This window comes from Drosophila mauritiana, chromosome 3R (assembly GCF_004382145.1).
Source record: "Drosophila mauritiana strain mau12 chromosome 3R, ASM438214v1, whole genome shotgun sequence".
Taxonomy (NCBI): domain Eukaryota; kingdom Metazoa; phylum Arthropoda; class Insecta; order Diptera; family Drosophilidae; genus Drosophila; species Drosophila mauritiana.
Window position 1 is genome coordinate 5,483,256 of NC_046670.1, and position 21,911 is coordinate 5,505,166.

Below are 21,911 nucleotides of genomic sequence, written 5' to 3' on the forward strand. Positions count from 1 at the left end.
CTGCAAACTAAGCGCCCGGCCTGGCCTCACTTGGCAGTTTTAAAATGAGCAGCCCGACCGGCAACTAATTGTGACCGGAATCCGCATCTGGATCTGGCTAGAGTATCCCCACCCCCTCTCGACCTATTCATCCCATTTTTGCTGACGGGCGGCGAGCTTAACAAATCGCTAGTCCGCAAAATGAATGAGTCTTCGCAGGGGATGCTGCTAATGTGCTCGTTAAAGTTTTCCGCTGGCAGGAAGTGAGCAAAAAGATGCGACACCTGCAGAATACTCGCATCTGGTCGTTATGACAATGCAGCGCATCAACTGGATGTGCCAAAATTGTCAAATAATTATCGCAGCCACTGCTGGTGGATGGTGATGGCAGTTCAGATATTTTCAAGCCGCCTATTTTCCTATCCGAGAGGATGGCCGCTGCTTTTCCTGGTCATTCTTACTAGTTATTAGTTAGGAATACTAAAGATGTTTACATAAATTATGTGTATCTAAAAAACAAGGGTAGAGATTTATCATAGTTTATAATTTGCCTCAGATTTTACAAATGTATCTTTAATGCTCTTTTACAACAAATAGTAATAGCTACTCAATTTAAAACATATTTTCTAATTATTGATTGCATTACAACCTTTCCAAAACAGCTTTATCCAATAGAATAAGTTAATGTTGGTAATATAGGTTTATTTAACCATTTGTTTTATATTTAAACATTGAATTTAGCTATAATTATTCGGTAATCCTTGCTGAGCAACACTGCTAGAACACGCTGATCCTGATCCCGCTTTTCGCTGGTTGCCAATAGCGTTGCTAATTAGCGGATGGCCCGACCTCAGGTCGTTATATCTATTGGTTTTCCCCCACATATTTGCTGTCCATTGTTCGGGCATTCGATTTTCGGGCATCAGCGTGAAATGGGATTGCTGGAAAATGTAACTGGGAAAAGGGACCGATAAAGGGAACTAACCCTTTGGACAAGTTGAAGTTCTTTCGGATGAGCGCACGCAATTCAATTTTAAACTAACAACTTAATCCTTTATTCAATTTGAAACCCATTAAAAGGACATTGCTTATCCTTTTAAGTGAATGCAAACAGCTTTTAATGTAAATAGGAAAACGAGATCGATGCCAGAGAGTTTGCCAATCTCTCCAGCTGAATCATCTGCATTCGTCCTGGGCAAGTGGATGTGGAAGAGGAAAATTAAAATGCAATCGGTAACCGGTTCGATTTTGGCCGAACGGCCAATTGACATTTGCAACCGCACTTAAGAGCCAGGCGCTCCGGTCCTTTGAGCACCGTATCCGCATCCGAATCCGAATCCTTGTACCGGAATCTGGAATCGCACTCGAGAACAAATCGAGAAGAGTTGGCTGGCCGAGACGAGGCACGGCGACTGAATTCCATTTGAATATTTCATGCTGTTGTGGTGGCAAAAATTTTAAATCGACTCAAGTCAAGTGTGTGGGGCTGCCGAAATCAATCTCGATTTGTGTGGCAACCGAATTAACATAGGATCCGGAGGCAATGTAAGTGTAAGCCACTTGCCGCAGAGTCGGTTGCATTTGCTACTTAGTGTCGCCCCCAGCCAGTACCTCCACCTCCCCATCTTCCTCCACTTCCAGCCACTTATCCTTGTATCTCCGATTCAGATTCCGATTCCGATTTTCATGGTTTTGTTTGAGCTATGCATTTGGCTCTTAATACCTTCAAGTTTACTTTTTTAAATGTATTTTATATTTGATTCCGGCAACGCACCATCAACACCACCAACAACAGGGCCACCATCCCCACATTTTCAAATCTTCCACTTCCCCTGATGAGGAAATCGTCCCAAAACCAGGGCCACTAAGTAGAGTTTGGGAAATTCAGCATGTGCACTCACGTAGTATAATTTACCCTCCTCGGCACAATAAAAAGTAGAAACTTAGCTGCAAGTATTTCGTTTTCTCCTGTTTCCTTTTCTTTTTTTTTTATTTTAAGCAGTGCGCCTTTTTTGATTGCCTTTTGTTTTGCCTGCCGCCCATTGTTGTTGCCCGTAATGGGTGATGCTGGGTTTCCCTGGAAAAGCCTTCGGGATGGGACCAAAAAGAACTTTCCCATAGCCAAGTGCTTTGGCACATTGTAGCGTCTCGTGTGGGCTACATTTTTCGAAGGAAACTTGACCCGGAGGGGCGTATCACAAAAGCTAGTATCAAGGATACGGAAAATGTAAAGGTGTAAACACTTGGAGAAATATCTAAGGCATTGGCGCCTAACCGAACCGAGGCAGTCGAGTAACTCTTTTTCAATTTTAGGGACAGTATCTAGACAAGTTCATTATGAAGTTATATTCCTAATCTGACCATTAAAGCTACATATAGTGGGCGTGTGGAGAAGTTGATGAAATTGATTATAATTGAATTCAATTGTGCCACCTGGTGGCGGTTACACCTAATATATTTGAACTTTGGGGGAGTACGAGTGGGCGTGGGATTCTCTGTTACTGCTACATACTTTTCAAAATAATAATTATAATTATCATAAGAAATATATATATTATCATTGCCATATGTTAAGTACTGTTTTTAAATGACGTATTCAGTACTAATCACTCACACAAAGTCAAATCTCCACTAAGCGTTTAGGTTATTCGAAAATAGTATTTAACCTTGGGGCAATAACAATGCGATCGAACATAAATAGCTGAGTTTGAGCGCAACTTAACAGTCGTTAATAAGGATACTTTCCTTTGTCTACTCCATCACACGATTGTATACACAAATCCTGTAGTTTCTCAATTGGATTGTCCTTCTGCTTCCACAAAGTGGACCTTCCCTCTTAGGCTGCGAACTGTCCTCGACCAGGCTGAACAAACAACAATATGTGGACACGCGACTCATGGGCCACTTGAGCTGAGTTCCAAATGGGAAGTTGACAGATTTTGGCAGGAGACAACAAACGGAGAGCCCGACAAACATCGCAGGCATATAAATGTCAGCGAGTCAATGCTGAACAAACAAATAAATGTAAATAACGTGAAATTACAGAAATATTAAATGCTACCCCGAAGGGATGGCCCTTACCCACCTGTCGCAAGTCCCAGCAGAAATCTCGGTAAAATGTGGCAGCATGAGGATGAGCCAATCCTCGGCAGGCTTATGGCCACTTACCCCTGTCGCAGCTGAAGTGGGGACACAGTTGGCAGGACACTAATAAGCAGCCAGTCAATCGGGTCAACTGGCGGAGCTTGGGCTAACTTCTTATCTATAAATGGCCATAAGCCACGAAACGAAATGCGTGTCCTTTTTGTGTCCTTTTTTTCGGACACTTGCTTTATTCTGGGATTTTTTTTCTGGTTAGCTGCCACTTGGTCTATCATTAAGACCCGAATTTCAACACATTTGTGCGCATAATCCCTTAAGGCTCTTTAAACTTTACACACTTTTCAGATGTCCACCTTCCCCGAGAAAGGACACAATTTGCGCTTTGCCGCACCGGAAAAAAGAATTCAACTAAATCCTTTTTTCCCGCAGACTGTTGAAATAAAAAATTCCAGGGGAAAAGGTTAAAAACATCAAGACTAAAAGGCGCAGGCATTATGATGGGTCTTGAGTTTTAATTGAGTGTGTGAGCGGCGGGAGGGCGAGGCGGGGGTCATCCTGGCCAAAGGATGGCCCAAATTGTGCTAAAACAATTTGCAACGTGTATGTGTGTGTTTTGTGCCCAATTAGAGCTGCAGCAGCGGTCACTTGAAGGACAGGCGAAAGTTTCATGGGACGGCCCTAAACTTTTCCATTCACGCCTCAAGTATGAGTAATTGAATCCCACTCCTTGGCCAGATTTCCTCTTTCCGACTCCGTTCCAGAATATGCTAATTATCGGCTTAGGCGCATTTTTCAATTAGGACTGCCAAAGTTTTCCCCCAGTAACAAATTAATTTAATTACTACGAAAAACAATTACCGACTGCAGATGCTGGAGAGGATGTTACTTCCTGCAGACAGAGCATATAGATCTGCGATGTTGACCAATTTAATATATTTGAATGCTAAAGATACATAAGACACATATATTAACAAAATGAATTCGTTACTTAGTCTCATATAATATTATAATTCGTAAAACCCCAGAACGGTTTCAGAAACACTGCTACTTAGTTTGTGCCTATTAGATTGTAATTGGATCTGTGTATTTTAGAATCGTGACAAATCGCAGGTAGGTTGTAAACGGAAGCGCACCAAATCCGATGATGAAAGAGAGCCCGACTGTGTGGCATAATTGCGCCATTGCGTCATTTGCCACGCCACCACGCCGCATAGCGGCATATCCTGCCATGTCCTGCTATATCCTGGAACGCACTGGCGCTCCGTAATAGGAGCCGTAATTCACGCCGCAGCATCCCTAATTATAAAATTAGTTATGGCCCGGCGGGCAAACGATGCTCGCAAGTCAATTAAACAAATAACTGGCGATAATTCGCCCCGCAGCGCAGTAATTTGCCAAATAATCCACCCTGCCAGAACCGCCAGCAATTGATTTATCAGTCGACAATTTGGCATGCAAACAACGCGGAGACCCGTAAAATGATCCATCTATCCGCCGGAGGCCTCCTCTTATATTGTTGACAGCTCGTCAGCTAATTACACGCCACAATAACTTTAATAACTTTGCAGCCGACTCGTCTTCGGCTTGCTCCCTGTATATATATATATGTATGTATGTTTGTACTTTTATCATCAACACTTCGACGGGCTAAACATTTTAATTAACTGGAGGCGTTCTCGGCATCGTCTCCTTTCTTTTCCCTGCAAGTTTATGACTACTTAACCGCTGCTCATTTCACACTTGCCCCGTCGTGGAGCCCCGTCGTCCTCCCATCATCCCCCCTAATCGATTTCGGCTTTCATCGCAAAGTGGCAAACAATGTTTCATAATTTTAACGCTCTGCCCGGCGGCAGTGCTTCCTGTTTCGCGGCGAAGTCTTCCGATTCCTGGCCCTTGGCCCGCTAGTCCTTCGTTATTTCCTGCAATTTATGACGCATAAATAAACTGAATTTCAAACTAAAGGCGTCATCTATGTGACTAACAGCGGGGCAAACAGCAAAAAAAGTGCTCAAACTCATTAATTTAAACGAGATTTGACGTGCGCTTTGATAAAGCCGCAATTTATATTCGCGCCAACGTGGCCCAAAGAGTTGGCCGAAAAGGGGCAGGGGGCCGTACTTGGAAGGCAGTCTGCGATTGCTGGGTTTAGTTTACGAGAACAATGGCCGGTTTAGTGACATGGCGGTCCGGAAAAAATATGATTCTATATGCAAAGCTCAATTACTGCACTGCGAGCAATTGGATGGTACTCGGCTCAAAGTATCTTGAAAGGGTGGAGAGAAAACTAAGCACATTAACGATAGTAACTTTAGCCACAAAATAAAACTGTAATTAGTTGAATACATCTAGGATGGCCATCTTACATGGATTGATCTCTTGTATCTTTCAGTGCGCTCGCTGAAAAAGAAAACGAAACGTTCTCCACTTATAGCCACAACAAAGGGGCATGCAACCAACTATGTGTGGACTAGCTGGTCAGCGCCATTTTGGCAGCGGACTCCATTTGCAAAAGCAATTAATATGCTTTTTGTTCTTGCTCCTTTGGCTGCCGGACTGCCCAATGGCACATAAATTTCAACAAAGTTGTCGTGGCCCTGTTAGCATCTCGTAATCGAGTCAAGGCACATCCTCGAAATCCTCGAAAGGGGAGTTCCTGGACGAGATGGGCCGGGAAACAGTGGGGGGAGTGGAGAAAAAAAGCTGGCGACTAGGTAAGCCAACAATTTGCATGCATTTAAATGATGGGCGACAGTGCGGTGGCCCAAAACGCAACTAAACTGGTTGTGGTGGTTTGGCCAGAACTAAATAAATATTTACGCACATGTGGCCAAAAAATGTGAAATAGACAGTGCAGCCAGCAGCAGCAGCCGCATCAGCAGCAGCAGCAGCTTCTACAGCAACAGCAACATCGGAAAATGCCAATTTCCAAAGCAAACAAACCAAAGCCGAAAGCAATCAGAGCGACCCGAGTCGAGCGGGCAAAAGTGGAAATCAATTTGTCAAATCGAACAATTGAAATGGGCACGAAAGGATTACACATGCGACCTGGAGGACTGGGATTTCGAGAGCGTGTCTATATAAATCAAAATATTCCAGAACGCAGCGTAAACAAATTTGTTTCAAGAGCCCGCCTCTCGTCAAAGGGTTTTGCGTTTTCGATCGCACTGTGTACGATATCCTTTGTTGGCGATTTGCTTTACAATTCGCTGCATCCGCCATTAGTTGCGCCAATTAGAATAGTTGAGAAATTTGAATTCTGCCACATCATTTAATTTTAAATATTTTAACGAGCTCCGGCGGGGTGTGGAAATTTTTAAATTATTGCGCTGCATCGCCGGCCGCTCGACACGTCATTTGCTGCAGTACCAACCCCAACCCCATTCCAACCAACCCAGTACAATCCATCTACAACCCATCCAAAAACCCATCCCATGCGATCCCATGTGATGCGATCCGTGTAACACGCGAATTTAAATAATCTTTTGTTGCTGCCTTGCAGCCAAATGATAAATTATTAAATTAGCTGTGGCAGCACTTTTGCATGTATCACCATCGCCCGGTGGTGGTTCCCCCACCAGGAGGACCAAGGACTCGACTCGCCAGTGATTTGTGAGTGCCTGCACTTAGGGAGCGGATGCCTTTCGCCTTTGGGTAGTTAAATTGAATCGTCTGGGGACAAGTTTCTAATAGAGAGAAAGGCAGTTGAGAATTGTTCGGATCGTTGTTGCCGCCCCAGAACATTTTATTTTAAATTGCCGGGCTGGTTTTTGCTAATTTGCCTTTTACATTGCTGGCTGCGACCCAAACTACACTGAGCCGAATGACAAAAGGAGCACTTTGTTTGCATATCTAAGTGGGTGCTTTAGGGTGATGCACTGAACAAAATAAGTACTGAGAATGCTTATTTTAACCGCTAATAAATTCATTTGGACTTGGTTTGTATGTCGGTATACATATGTATACCTTTTTATTTGTATTATTACAAACTCTAACCAAGTGCTTAAATATAATAAGGGTATTAAACCTATTTATTTATTTTTTTAAAATTAATATAAAGAACATTTAACACAAAATTGATTATGATTGTTAGCACTTGCTACTAATTTGGAAGAATAGGATTAAGCGGCCACTTCATTGAATTTAGAAATCATTTTTCCGAAATTTTCTCTCCCCCTTATTTTTTTGAGTGTGTCCTATTATTTGGGTCCTTGCACACTTGTTCCCATTTACCACGCCGGCAGGACAATTTACAATGTGTTTTGTTCATTATAGAACTATTCCCGGTGACCTCCACGGCCCGCCCTGGAAACAGCTCAAGGCGCATATCAACGCACTTGAATGTGGCCGCCTGTCGCCTCCGGGTCCTGTTCCTTGTGCAGCTCCTGTTTTTGGCCACACGAAGTTTTAGGGAACAGGGGTTGCAAGAACTGGGATAGCGATCCGTGTGTGTGCCCCCGACTGCGGGGCTGGGATTCTGTGGCTTCTGCTATGTCGAACCTTTTTGTGCCGAGTGCCGAATGCCGAGCGCCCCTGGGGGTTGGCTAATGAATAGTTCCTGTTACCGGAATCGGAGTCGGACAATTTTCAAACACATTTGTTGTAAATTACGTTGTTTGCGCGAGTGTCGACTTGATTCAGTTTAATTAATGTCAATATGCAGGGATTTTTCCAACCCTTCTCTGCTGCTACTGCTGCTGCTGGTGGAGAAGGGGTGAACAATTTGTGGATTGCATTTTGGTTGTTTACAAATATTTACACTTTTTACTGCTGCTCGCAAACATACATTTATCTGATAAGGGCACATGGCGCATTTTGGAAAGTACTCGAGCTGCCAGTGCCCCCTTCCCTCCCACTGCCACTGCCGCATATGCAAAAGTATTTGCGCATATTAAAAACTAATTTCAAAAGTCAACATGCCAATAAAAACAACAGACTCCCGCCAGGAGGGTGGCTCCATCCGCACTGGCAGGTACTCAAGACGCACCCCTTTTTGCTGGCAGCCAAGGGCGCTGACAATCCGGTGGCTGGGTGTGCCCACAAATTAAGCAAAAGGCACTCGATGCCACCAGCTACTCTACTCTACTCTACTCCCCCAATCTGCCGTGAGCAGCCAGCAATAATTTAGGAAATATGCTTAGGCGAGTGCTAAGGGTTGCTCCGATCTGAGTCCGGACCAACCAAAATGCGGGCGTCCCTTGGAGGATGCTGGGATTTCCAGCTTCCGAAATGCTGGGGTGCGCCTGTGGGCTGGCTGCTCAAACAAAAGCCAAAAGTTATGCCGAAAATGATATTTTTCATTATTAAACACAATAATGTGGTTATTATTTTTATGATTGCGGCTGCCCGCTCCTTTTGCTCCTTTCGCTCCCGTTCGCTCCTCTTGCCGCGCTGCGAATTCCTTGGGGATGGAGCTGCATTCATTCGGTTAGTTTGTTTATGTTGGGCTTGTGGTCTTTGGGGATTTGGGCACGCTTAATTTTAAGTGCCCCGTCGAAGGGCCGGAGAAGCTGAAAAGCGCAGCGTGTAATGAAATATTATTGCTTGACCAGGGGCTTTTGCTCTCCTGTTTGCCCGCCGGTCGGGCATGGGCGAAACAAAGAAAAACATTTGCGCCAAATGGTTTTTCTGGTAATTAAAGAGGGGCCCCGGGTTCCTGCCATTCAGAACGGAACGTAGCTGTTATGTTCTATTTAAAACCATGTGCTCCCGATTGTGCCAGCACGCTCCCGAGAATTATGATCCATGGCAGCAGCCGGATTTGGTTTCTCACGCATAAGCCAACGCCTCTAATAAGGCAATTAATCAATATAATTACCAGCGATTAATCATAAGTCAGCCCGCCACGGCACGATGACAGTTTTGCGCCGTTTGGCCCAAACTTTAAAAAACTAAATTGGGAATCGGAGGCAAATAAATCAATGCCCCTCGGGCTATGCTCACTGAACTGCTCCAGGAGTCGGGAAAACCCATCAATCCCCCGAAATGTCAAAGCCGCAAGGAACATCCGACAAATTCCCGTAAGTCCTTGCCGACTGACTCCATTCGAGAGCCATTTCATCTGGGTGGCTGCTTAAAAATTAAACAATCTTCGAAGGTTGCTGCGTCGACACCCTTTCAGTGGCTGTCATACGGGGATATGCTTAGCATCTCATTGACCCGTGGCAGCCGCAGCCGGAGAAAGCATCTCCGAGGGTCGGCTAATCAGTTTAAAACGCTGTCATCCCGAAACTCGCCCATCTTGGGCTCTGATTCCCGTGGAAATGGGCATCCGAAAGTGTGTGGGTTGCGGCACATTTTAATTTGTAATACGAGTCGAAATTGGGTGTAACTTAGACTCGCCGCCATGAGATTCGGGTGTGGATTACACCCAGCTAGCTCCCGGCTGATGTGACGCGTAGAAAGTGCCACCTGGAGTCGCAATCCCAGTCAAAATCCGACCGAGTCGGGAGCTGGGGAAGATGAGCGGCGGATCAAACCGCAGACACATGTGTGAAAGTGTGACTAAGTAGCAGCCTGAGAAAATGTGACAAGAGGTCGAGCGTCAATTTAAGTACACTTTTCAGACATTTTCAGACACTTTGCCTGAGTGAGAAATTTTGCTACATTTGGTCGGAGTCACCAAGGAGGCTATCAGGTAGCTTTAGCAGTACACCTTAAAGATATCTTTTATCTCATAACATACTATCTAAGTAAATCAAAAAAAAAAAGAATTCTACAGCCATCAAAAGAAGATAATATAAAAGTGATGATAAAAGACAACACGGAGTCCTTTATCTTATATGATACTTACCATAAACCTTCTGACTGTTCCTATTGCTTAACGTAGCTTTCCTATTTTTCTAAAATTTCATTCGTAAATCGTATAAACAGACGCAAATGACTAGATCAATATATATATAATATATACTTCCTGCTTGATTTGTTGTTACTCATCGTAAACTTCTTGAAATGGATATACGTTGGACATAAGACTAGATAATTCATTAACTAAGAATGGTGTAAAAATGTTGGATGGTGGTAATAAAAGTCATCTACTGGCAGACATATAACGCTTTGTTAACCTGTTCCATATCATGACCACTGCTAACAGATAAATTCTTTGCTGCAGTCCCAATAAATTTTCCCGCTTTCCTCTGGCTTCCACTTGAGAACTGAGAGAGGAAATCAAATCGAACATCCGCAAATTGCTTGCCATGGCAGGAGTTGGTAATCTCTCGATTATGCCATTGCCAAATCCAGCAACTTTAATGACAAACCCAATTTACCAGCGACAGGACAATAAATCACTGGCAAAATGACGCTGTCAAAGACCGAGTGACAAGCAGGAAAATAGAGCAGAAAAAACAGTGAACCAGCAAACAGGACGATAAAGACAATGCCACAAAACAATTTCGCAAGGAGTTGGCAGCTGGGAGATGGAATGTGGGGATGTGGGCATTTGGGTGGTGGAGCTCATCCGCATGCTGACCAACATGTCGGTGGCGACAACGAAATACGAGCACTCCCCCATTGAAGGACCCCCAAGGAAATCGCCCCACACATTGATGAAGGTGTGGAAACGTGCGATTTTGTAATTGATACTAAAAAGCCCTTAATTGGCACCTTAACGCTGCTGATGCTCTGACAAATTTCCCCCAAGGACCAGTGACGAGGGCCGTTCCTGGCGTTGACATGCGTGGGTTGTCCAAGGACACAGCTCGAGGGCCAACGGGGGCGGTCTTGCGGATGGGGTGGTCGAGGACGTGGATGCGGACGTGAACGTGGGCCGGAGGTAATCGGATACCTTTTAGGAAATGGAGATGCCGCAATCAAAGGCGTCGAAAATCGGTGCCACATTATGCCGCATAATCATGGTCGGCATCATCATCGCTGTCATGTGACCATGTGGAACATCCAATCCCGGCGCAGCCAAAACAAATGGCTCTAATCCATAATTGTCTGGCCGCTGGTCAAGTGGGACTTGAGCCAATAAATCTCATCGAACTAATTCGATACGTTGGCCGTTTGCCGTTGGGCGGCCAGGATGTAAAGGACGTTCAGGATGTCCAGGGCGGAAGTCCTCGAGGAAGAGCCACCCTTGTGGTTTTCGCTACTTGTTTGCCAGCCTGTTGTCATTTGTTAACATTTCATTACATTTATTTCACCGGACACAATTGCAAAGTGGATGAATGGATTTGCCGTTTGATGTCGCCTCGAGGATGAGTCCCCGCCATCTCGACCACCATAAACCACCCACCACCCACCACCCACCGCCCACTGGCGAATTTATCTGCTTGTGCGAGTACTTATTTGCTCTCAAACCAATTTGTTTTATAATTGAATTTGAAATTGAAGATGACATTCGGTTTCCGATTGTTTGGCGTGTGGTGCTATAGCTATGGCCACAGGCCACGCCCCGCCCCGCCCCCTACAGCAGCACCTCGCTGACCTGACCTCAGCTGTCTATGTGTTTAGGTTTTGGTAATTGTATGCAGAGATTCTCGGCGCGTGTGTGTGTGTATGTTAGTGTGCGTGCTTGACCAGAAATTCAATTATGTATAAAATTTCACAACCATTTTCGGGATGACTTTCCGAAAAACTCAATTTTCTATTTAATTTGCTTTCAAGTGGCATGGCGGTTTCTGGTCTGGCCTACCTAGGTCATAGGCCAAAGTGAAACGAGCACACACACACACATCGGCATATGCGTGCACTTTGACCTCGAGGTGATTCGCATCTGCAAATATTGTTTGGCACGCCGAGCGGTTTTGGATTTTATTCATGCATCATTTGAGTTTGCGGCTATTTCGATTGATTTATTCGAATTACCGTTCGAAGTGCTCTATAAATTTTGCATTTTTCCGCTGTGGCAGTGGGATGCAATTATTTTAATCGGTTTAACGTTCGGCGCGGGTTAAGGTGCAATCATTTCAATTAGCGCCAGAAAATTGTGGTTTTGTTCATTCATCCAATGAGGGGAAACTATTTTTGAGTACTACATTTATTTAAAACTTCTTGGCTGCGCTGCATAAATCATATATCTCGATCTTCAATGAGTCTAAGAGTTGGATTCTATCGCATATCTATTAACCCAATAGATCATACTTAGATAAGGAGTCAATAGATATTGATTTTGTGGGCAACTTACTCGTGAATACCCGATAGATCCATTTATATCCTGCTTTTCTAAAACTCCTAATGTTATTCCCATAAAGATACTACTCATTGCACAATATATCTGGATCATCTTTATGGCCTATTTTATTTGCAGTAACTTCCAAATGAATTCTCACAATACGAGTTCATGTGGACGAGCATGTGGCTCAAACGGAAATTAAAGGACCCCGAAGTGCATCGAGGTACAGGTCCAAGTGCACTGGACCCCAGATTGAATGTCCCAGCCCGAGCCAGACACCAAATTAGCATACATACCATAAAGCAAATTTGATTTCTATCACGGACCACCCAAAACCCGGCCCACAGAATGGAGGCGAGGCACTCAGCTGTGCGCCAAGCACTTAACCCGCTTTTAGCAATAAAATTAACTTTCCATAGAGGATTGGGATGCAGGGATGTGCTGGCAGCACGTACAAGTCGAACGTATAGGAAATTAATGGTTTAAGGCAAAAGTGTTTAACGAAATTGGCCGGGGCACGGAATCGGGGATGAGGGCTGGGAACTGGGTATGGCAACACACATGCATACCGAATACCATGTAGGCTACTCCAGAAGACAGTAAATCCTGCGACTATCTCCGCATTTCACTTTATTGGCGCATAAAAACCGAGTCAAACCGAAACGAATACGGAGGAGGAAAATCACCAAAGGAAAGCCAGCCCAGATCAGTCTCCGTCCGTCGGCAGTGGCTGTCCACCCAACCACCCATCCGCCCATCCGACCGTGGAAGCCGGATGCCTGATGCCGGACGGGTCTGGTGGCGTTGGTTCAATTTGAAAGGGAAGCTGTGCTTAAGAAGGCGTGTAATTGAAACATTCAAAAGACAATTTCCAAGTCTTAGCACAGACACACTTAATGGACGCAAAAGACATGGACAAAGTTAAGAAGTGAATGCGAAAGAAAAATGCCATGGATTCCGGGAGGCAGTGCATCCTTGGCGCTCGGCGGGGTGGGTGTGCGGGTCAATCAGGCGTAACTGGGGGTCAAACGGATTGGCATGAAATATAGCAAGTTATTTCCCACCCAGCTGCCACCCACCACCACTCCTTGTTTTCCCATTTGCCATTTCCGCTTTCCATTTCCATAGGTAGACAATGCGTGCGTTAATTAAACAAACAGCCAATAAGATTGATGGCACTTTGATTGAAAAACAATTGATGCAACTGTGCGTACACATTAGCATGATATTGGACTCCGCTTCCTGGTCATCAGAGGAGCAGCAGCATCCTTGTCCGCATCAGCGTGTGGCTCTTATCAGCTGGCGGGCCAAAAGTTCCCGAGGAGTTGGCCCAAAGTTCGCATAAATAAAGGCCAATATCAATAGAGACACACACTTGTGTATGTGTAAGCTGATTGACAGCATCACGAGGTCCGTTTCCGTGGTGTTTTAATGGATTTTTGATTTCCACTTGGCAGCGGGGTTGCGGGTTTTGGGGGTTGGTCTCTGGCTGCCACTTTTTGCTTCCTTGTTTATCGCTTATGTAAACAAGCCACATCTAACAACGGGACACCACTTGACACTGACGTGCTGCGTTTTTGATAGGATGGCGAGAGCAATGCGATTCCCATTAACCATGGTTTCCATTGGTTCGTTGTTAGACGACACAATCACAATTTTGGCATTAAAACGCATACATATATGTATATATATTTCACATATTCGGTGGCGCATACATAGTACCAATTGTAGTACGTTTACATAAAATGTTCCTTTATTTACAAATACACTACAGAGACTAATATCGAACGTATTCGAACCAAAACTTTATGAGTATCTATAGCTCTTCCAATATTCGTTGACTTTGCTGAAATCTCTTAAGTTGCCACATATGGTATAATTGTCTAGTGTCCTATGATGTTTTGGTTTTACAGCCACAAAATGTGTTGTTTTTCTATAAGTGTAGCGTGTAAAAATGCTGGCAGCCGCCAAGTCTTTTGTTTGTTTGTTGTCATCTCGTGGAATTGAGTTTTCTGTTCACCAGCCTGATGTGCATACGTATAATTGTTTCGTTAGCCAAGTGCTGAAGTTCTACTGAGCTCTAAAACTAAGCTGTCGGTTAAAGCTGATTGCTAAAAGCAAAGCAAGTATATTATAGGATAATAATAATAAGTGGTAGCTCTATTAATAAAAGACACCATCAATCACAAAATAAAAACGATTTTAAAACCTTTCCTTTTGGTAAGTAAAATTATAATAAAAAAAAACATTTTTCTAAGTGATCATGCTAAAATAAATCAATTTAAATAATTAAAAATATTATTTTTTTATAAAAAAAAACGGATATAATTTCATTATAATATTGTTAATCTGCAATCATTTATATCCCTTCAAACGATCATTTAGCTCTGCTCTGCATTAAATATGCTGCTTATCCTTGGTGTCCATTATAATATACCCAAACTTTTTTCGGGTTGCCCAAAAATCTATTAACTCACTACAGCTTGGTGCTATAACAATCACAAATATGGCGTTTATCATCTACATTTGAGAACCACAAAAACGTTATAATCTTTGCTTTATGCTTAATATGACATCAATGGAAGTGCCTCGAACAACAAGTAGAATAATTTGCGTTTTCTTGCATTCTATTTCGAAAATAAATATATCACTTGCACTTATTAATTTAAAAGTGTGTAGTTTCGGTTTTTGCTTGCCTAGTGACCTTCTTACAAGGCTATTAATTTTGTTTTGCACTTCTCGGCTTCCCACAGCTCCAGCAAGTGATCCCGTGAGCTTGGGTCTCGCTCCGGCGGAGAATTCTCGGCAGAGAGGCTGGTGGGCGAGAGAACTCCGGTCTGAAATAATTGGAATGGTTTAATTAAATATAAACAAATATATGCAAGAATTCTATACCTTGGTGGCTATCTTGCGGGGGTCCAAGTTCAAGCCAATGTTCTTGGCCAGCTTCGAGAGCGGGCTAGTAAGCTGCTTCAGCTTGTTGGCTTCCGGATGAGTGGGCAAACCAGGAAGGCTGAGATCTCTGGCGGACGTACTGAAAACGCGTTACAGTACAAACACGGCTTAGCTTTAAGTAGTTTTGTTTATTTTGAGCGATTTTTGGCCAGAAACAGCCTGAGTGTATGTGGTATGGAGCAGGCACTGATATTTCTCTTTTTTTTTTTTTAACAATAATACATGCTAGTCTTAGGTATTTATTGTAAAGATAAAAAACATTGAACGTATAGAAGGATCGTAATAATACTTTGAGCTTGAGGAATAAAACTGACCAAAGGTTTTCATAAACACATTTACAATATCTACTATAAATAGTTCGGCTACTTAACAACATAAGACAAAACAGAAAGTTCTAACGAAATGTTCTCTACAACCAAAGATCAACGATCAGTCGTAGAATACAGACCTGGACACAGGCTTCACCCCCTTCTCCCCGTCGTCAAATGCTTCGTGAGCTTCCACACAGATCAAGGGATTTGGCGTAATCGGTCGGATGGCCGGTGCATTTTCCAGAAGGCCCGAGGGCAGACCAACGTGGTCCGTCACGGAGGTTATGGAAATGGTTAGCACATCCTCTGTGGTTTTGCACATGCTATCCTTCTGCTCCAAATGTCGAATTTCATCGGAGGAGCTAGGCGAGTCCTCCTTTTGATTACCCATTACAATACCCACCGACGGCAGAAAGGCGTTCTCGTTGTAGTTGGACTTGTCCATAGCTATCTCCACATCCGAGTCCACCTCGGGCTCGTACAAACTGTTGTCGTGCTCATCGGTATCGGTGCTGCTGGCGCTGTTGGAATTTCGCTGCTTGCGACCCAGGGTGAAAACTGCCTTTTCCGCTTCCTGGCCAGGTTCTATTTCGCTGTCTCTCTGGCGCATTACTTGTGAATTCATAGAAGCTGCCTGACTGCTGGGATGAGCTTGAGGCTTTTTAAAGGTCTGTCCCAACTTCGAGAACTGTCCCGCCACATTTGAAATCGCTTTCGAGCTGAACTGTACCAGCTGAGATTCGGAAAGGTTGCGCGGCATGCCTCTTGGAACATCCAAAGTGGGCAACTTGCTCTTTCTTCGCTGCAGCACACCACCCGTGATGTAGCGCACTTCTGTATTTCCTGCATTATCCAGGGCAATGCGGAACATCTCGACAATTGAAGTCATGGACTCGGCTAGCTCCTCCTGCGTCTTGATCACATAGGCCATGTTGTTAAAGAATCTTAGATTGGCCGAGCGGAACATGTGGAAGTAGCCCTCTTGCTCTTCCACGCTGTAGTTGAGACGCAGACAAAGATGCGCGGGTGCGGATCCCTGGAAAATTTTCGTCTGCTGATGCATGCCCAACTCTATGAGACGCACCTGCGTCAGTTGCACCTTCTCGAAGCGCACAATCTTGTCCAGATGTGAGTCGTATTCGGCAACAATATAGCAATCGTCTGTGAGCAACAAAATAGTATCTACCTCTGTTTCGTTGATATCGCCGGAGCTGCGGAATAAAGTTGGTATGCTTACAAATATCAAACAAATGCAACGTAGGTTGTCTTAACTAACCTTGGGTCAGCATCTATTAGTCCCCAAGCTCCAACGGGATACTGAGCGGTTCCGAGTAGAAGGCGGCGACAATCTTCCACTAGCAACTTGGCTTGCTCGGCGTTTTCTGTTCCGTCATTTTCATCTGGGCCAGCTTGTCCGCCCAAAGCACTGAGTGACTCCGAGGAGACCTGGTTGCCTAGCATCAAATCTATGGTGGCCTGTCGATACGAGTCCTTAAATCGCGCCAAGTAATAACTGAAAATAGCAAAAACTCATTAGTTACAACAAAATATACCGTAGGTTAAAAAATAAGCGATGTGCAAATGATAGGAAAGGATAAGTATTAAATGTGGGAAGAGTACCTTTTGTGATAAAATAATCAAAGGATATATAACAATTGAAGAAACTATAAACGTTAAATGTCTGGACTCGATTGCATGGCCATCTACTCCAGCTTGGTATCGCCTTTGAGCTGCGCACCTGGTCGTAACGATGGATTCGAGGAGTTGTAGCTCGGGACCCAGCACACCAGGATTATAATAGCCCCGAAGCGGGGGCCGTGTTTCAGGTGTGAGGATCTGGAGAATGGTGCCTAGGACCTCGTCCTCCTGCAGATCTTCTGCCCGCAGCAACTGACCCTGCATCAGATCGATGATGCACTGGCGAAACGAGTCCGCAAAGTTTTGTATGAAAAAGCTACGAAGAAGTTGGGCACGGCATTAGCTACGGGTCATTGCATTGGAATAGTAGTATAGTGTTAGAAAGATAACCCATTGCTTAGCATTGGGTTTGAATTTCAGACGAAAACGTAAACATGATCTCGTTTGATTATGAAGAAACAGGCATGCAGCGTTAGTAAAGCATATGAGTACTATTTAAAAACGGTTTTAAAAATTTAAACGCATGACATGGCTATTGAGATTGAAGTTTTGATTGATTGGACGCCCAATTACCCATAATTAGCAGAATGGCCGATAGTCTATTTTAATTTTAATAGCAAAAAGGGGATTATTTATCGATTAAGTTTGAATATGACTATGACAAGTGGATTAATCAAGATAAGGAAAATGGAACAAATGTAAGTCAGCAACAAAAACAATAAAAGTGGGTACTCTGAGTTTTTATACGAACCGATTGGCGGAGTTCATGCCGTCTTTCATCATACCGCTGATTTTGCGTTCGCCGGTACGAGTATAGTCTCCCTGTATTAAATCAAGTTTAGTGGACAATTCAAATAAATCATTGTTTATCTACTTGCCTTCAATGCATTTGTGCCTGCATACTGCCTACTGATTATGTCGCCATTGTTTGCCCATAGCACCATAAACGGAGATTTCAGTTGTTCCGGAATGGGAGTGTAGGGCGGCGAGAGGCCTAGTTTCACTAGCTGAGATTCGAGCACAGCCTTGCCAATAGCCGTTTGCACCACATTCGTTCTATCTAGGCAGTCCATGCAATTTACCCTAAACACGGATTTCTGGTTGCATATCATTCCACGTTGATCCCGCCAGTGGAATCCCATTGCACCTGCCTCAGGGCCCACTGCATCGATTAGAGCCGACACATTCTCGAAGCGCATGCCGCGGCTAAACAGATAGATTAAGAAGTATATATGTAATTAGATGATCAGATAAGTTTTAAGTATTTGCATATTACCAGTAATCGTGAAAGTCAAAGGTGACATATATCAATCGATCGTTGTTAAACTTAATCACGTGATCTGCATAAGCATCTCCAATTGTCTTCTCCTTTCCGCTCTGCTCAACCAAATTGACGATGCACACCCGCCCATAGGTTTCCAGTTCCTTGGTAAAGTGCAGTTCAAAGGCCTGTTGGGTCTCGGCAACCCCTCGATCGAGGCGTGGTGGTGGGCGGTACTTGTAGCCCGGCTGGCTCCAGTAGATGGGCACCGATCCACGCACTTGGGTGAAGGATAACTGGTGATGACGGAATGAGAGTATTTGTTCCGTCTCTACGTAATTGGCGCAGTTTCCCTTTTCGTCTACGCCCCGTCGCTTGTAGCTGTTGTTAAGTAGGAATAATATTTAATAAAATGCGGGAATCAGTAAGTTTAAAAAAATAATACCGTGTTCCCGCACGATGACGTGATCTTCGCGAAACCAAGGCCAAGGTGAAGCACTCATTGCCTATGACACAATTTTCCACTTGCATGAATCCCTGAATGATGGGCAGTATCCATGTTTTGTCCTGCGAATAAAACGATTTAGTATTTTAAGCCAGGGGCACCAATTTTCGAAACACATACATTCAAGTTAAGCAAATCCCGTATCATATGCATGTTCCAAAAGAATCTCTCATCCGGCTGCGACTGACTCTCCTCCGATTTGCCCTCATGGCGCTGCAGATTGTTGGTTATATCGCAGTCGAAGCTGAAATAAAAGCTGTCCGTCTCGTCGAATATCTTGTGTAATTCCTCCGTAATGCGCCGTTCAATATGCCTTGGCTCCCGAATGCCCACAGATGACTTAACCTGCTTGGTGGCCAAATTTGCAGCTTGCTGGGTAGTATTCTTAATAGTGTTCCCTGCACTCTTTACGGCGCCCCATGTCTTGTTCATACCCTCGAAAAGTTTGGTACTCTTTGAGGAGCCTCCGCCGCTCGACGGAACGCTGGCATTGTTGTTGTTGGAGGTGGAGACGCTGTGTGTGGGCGTGGACTGGTTGCTCCTGGTTAAAAATGTAAATGAATTAAATGACCAAACATAAGCTGTTGTATAAACTCACTTGGTGTGCTTGGTGCAATTGGGCAAATCGGTGTCCGGATCGTCGGCACTCAGAATGCATATGGACTTGATCTTATACACCAAGTGTGGTGGATATAGAACACCCACTGGTGATGCCTCCTTTACCACAACTAAATGGGGTTCATAGACGTTGGGCAGTGAGATCACACCCACAATTCCATGTGTCACTCCAATGCACTCTATGTCGTCCACAGAACTGAGATCCCATCCTGGAAACGAAATATACGTAAGTTTGTTAACTTTCTTAGTGTTTTTAGCAATAAAACTCAACCTTTTATTACTGAAATTATAGGAATTCAAATTTTAAACTTGTAATCCAAGTCTTAAAGGTTTTAACATATTAATAATAGTTAATAGTGGTTAATGTAATGGAGAATCCTATAATTTACTACCTAACTAAATATGTACATGTGTATTGATTCCTCCGTCTCCAAAGTCCGAATACAAAAATGTCAGAATAAATTGTCTGACAATTTTATGAATGATTTGTAGGTATGTCATCTGCCTAATGACCATGTTTTTGCTCGTTAGGCTTTATTGGGATTTGATTAGCGTACGCCCCCTGAATAAAATAATCTCTCAGAATAAACAACTGGCAAAGCTAGTCCAAATAACTAGAACATTGCTCACCCAACGAGCACGAATATTGACCGCCGACTAATGAGGACTGCCCTTAAGTGACAAAGCCTGTAATTTCAGGTTACATATTTGCATCTGGGGCGTTGCGTGTGGAATGATTTCCCCTTAGGTTGGTACAACCGCTTATAACTGTGCAGCGAATCTGAAAGCCACCCACACCGCCCACTGCTGCAGCTAAAAACAGCAATGTGCAATTGCACTTTACGTGCCGGATACGTGCATCCTTGGGATTCTTTTATGTGCGGCACGTTTAAAAGTTGCTCATGCACTTTAAAGCGACTTGCTGCGAGACCCCTTTCTAATCTTATCTTGCAGCCAAGTTTATCTGGTTCTCCCAAATGAGATAACGCCGGAAACTATCTGGAACCCATAACTAAGGCCTTTTTCTGCTGACCCTAAACATCGATATGAAAGTTTGGCCCTTATAAATTAGACCAAGTTGATTTTGGTGGCAAGCCACTTTTCATCGTGGGCACACACGCTTTTCGGCAAACAATGAAATTTGACGGTCGGAGCAGCTGCGGTGACCTTGGCAAAGATTTATGGGCTGCGTATGGGTCAGGGGTCAGGCGGCGGATGAGTCATGCCAAACAAAAAGTGACCATCCCCAAGGACCTGGAATGCGAAGACTTGTATCCCAATACAGTCCGTGAATACAGGCAGGTTGCGTGTCCCAAATTGATCCAAATGTAATTGCTGCGCACTAAACACGCAATTAACGGTCGCAGACGCATTGTCGACTGTTGATTGTTTAAGTTATTGGAGTTAGTGTGATAGGAACAGCAGGATGTCAACTCGATGGGGAATCGAAAGTTTGGGCGAAATGAAGTTTACAGATATTTCTAGTTGATGGAATGTAATGCACTGAATATATCAAACTTGAAAAGCATTGAGATGTCAACCAGCTGCAGGCAAATTTCGAGATTGAACTGAATTAGTAATTCGATTAGATGGGGTTCTGGAGAAGGCCGCTTTCCGGGATTATTCACGACTCATGAATCTTTTAAGGCTTGCGCCCTTGAAATATCTAAAAACATCGTGTGTGTGTGACACATACACACTGAAAACAAATGACCATTTTCAGGAAGTCGCAATTGCTCATTTAAAGCGTATGATACATCACTTATCTGAATGAACTTTGTAGCAATATTGACCTCCGATTATTAAAAAAACGATGAACATTGCGACACCCACACAAATACGATGCGATTCATTCGATTCAATTGTGTTTCGAGACCTGTAATTTACCTGCTTTTATCGAGAACTCAGACGTCCTTCGGTGCCACCACAAGCTCTTGTCCCGCTTCACGAAGATATAGTGCGAGTCGGTCTGGAACACCTCCATGGCTGGGTTTTCTACACTACTTTTGTGACATTACCCGACCAGCAGACCAAGTCAATGAAAACTATTACGAGCAATTTCGCGACTCTTTTGTTTACGAAATTTGTGACAGGACCGGTGTGACCAGACTGTGGATGGGACAAAAACCCATGTACCATTTGTTGGTACATATACTATCCATTGTGGCTACCACGATAAATCTCGATTACTTTCATTTAAAATTGGTCGACATTGATAAAAATAATAAGTATTAGTTTCTAATAACAGATACATGGTTTTAATGATGATAGGTTCTTTATTAAAGATTGTAAAATCAGTGCGACATTGTCGTTAGGTCCAATTTTTCCTTAGTACAACTTACACAACGTATTTAAACTTCTAATCACTTTTAGTTCTTAAAACTTTTAGAGGTCTTGATCAAGAACATAATATATCCAACTTATATT

At 43.7% G+C, this 21,911-nt stretch overlaps 1 protein-coding gene across 3 annotated transcripts; it reads right to left on the reverse strand.

The window, feature by feature from the left end:
* Nucleotides 1-13,927: 13,927 nt before the first annotated feature.
* Nucleotides 13,928-21,598, reverse strand: LOC117143423 (phosphatidylinositide phosphatase SAC2). Of its 3 annotated transcripts, XM_033308126.1 has the most exons (12): nucleotides 21,372-21,468; nucleotides 19,465-19,693; nucleotides 18,987-19,407; nucleotides 18,807-18,928; nucleotides 18,377-18,742; nucleotides 17,979-18,306; nucleotides 17,852-17,922; nucleotides 17,201-17,416; nucleotides 16,739-16,975; nucleotides 15,600-16,673; nucleotides 15,092-15,230; nucleotides 13,928-15,033 (listed from the first exon to the last, which is right to left on the reverse strand). In XM_033308126.1, exons 1-12 carry the CDS (start codon nucleotides 21,466-21,468, stop codon nucleotides 14,905-14,907), a joined length of 3,429 nt encoding a protein of 1,142 aa, XP_033164017.1. In that variant the 3' UTR covers nucleotides 13,928-14,904. The 3 variants fall into 3 exon arrangements, with proteins under 3 accessions (XP_033164017.1, XP_033164019.1, XP_033164020.1); XM_033308128.1 differs by lacking the exon at nucleotides 17,201-17,416 and having other exon boundaries at nucleotides 14,905-15,033; XM_033308129.1 differs by lacking the exons at nucleotides 13,928-15,033; nucleotides 15,092-15,230; nucleotides 17,201-17,416 and adding an exon at nucleotides 15,262-15,337 and having other exon boundaries at nucleotides 21,372-21,598.
* Nucleotides 21,599-21,911: the final 313 nt, after the last annotated feature.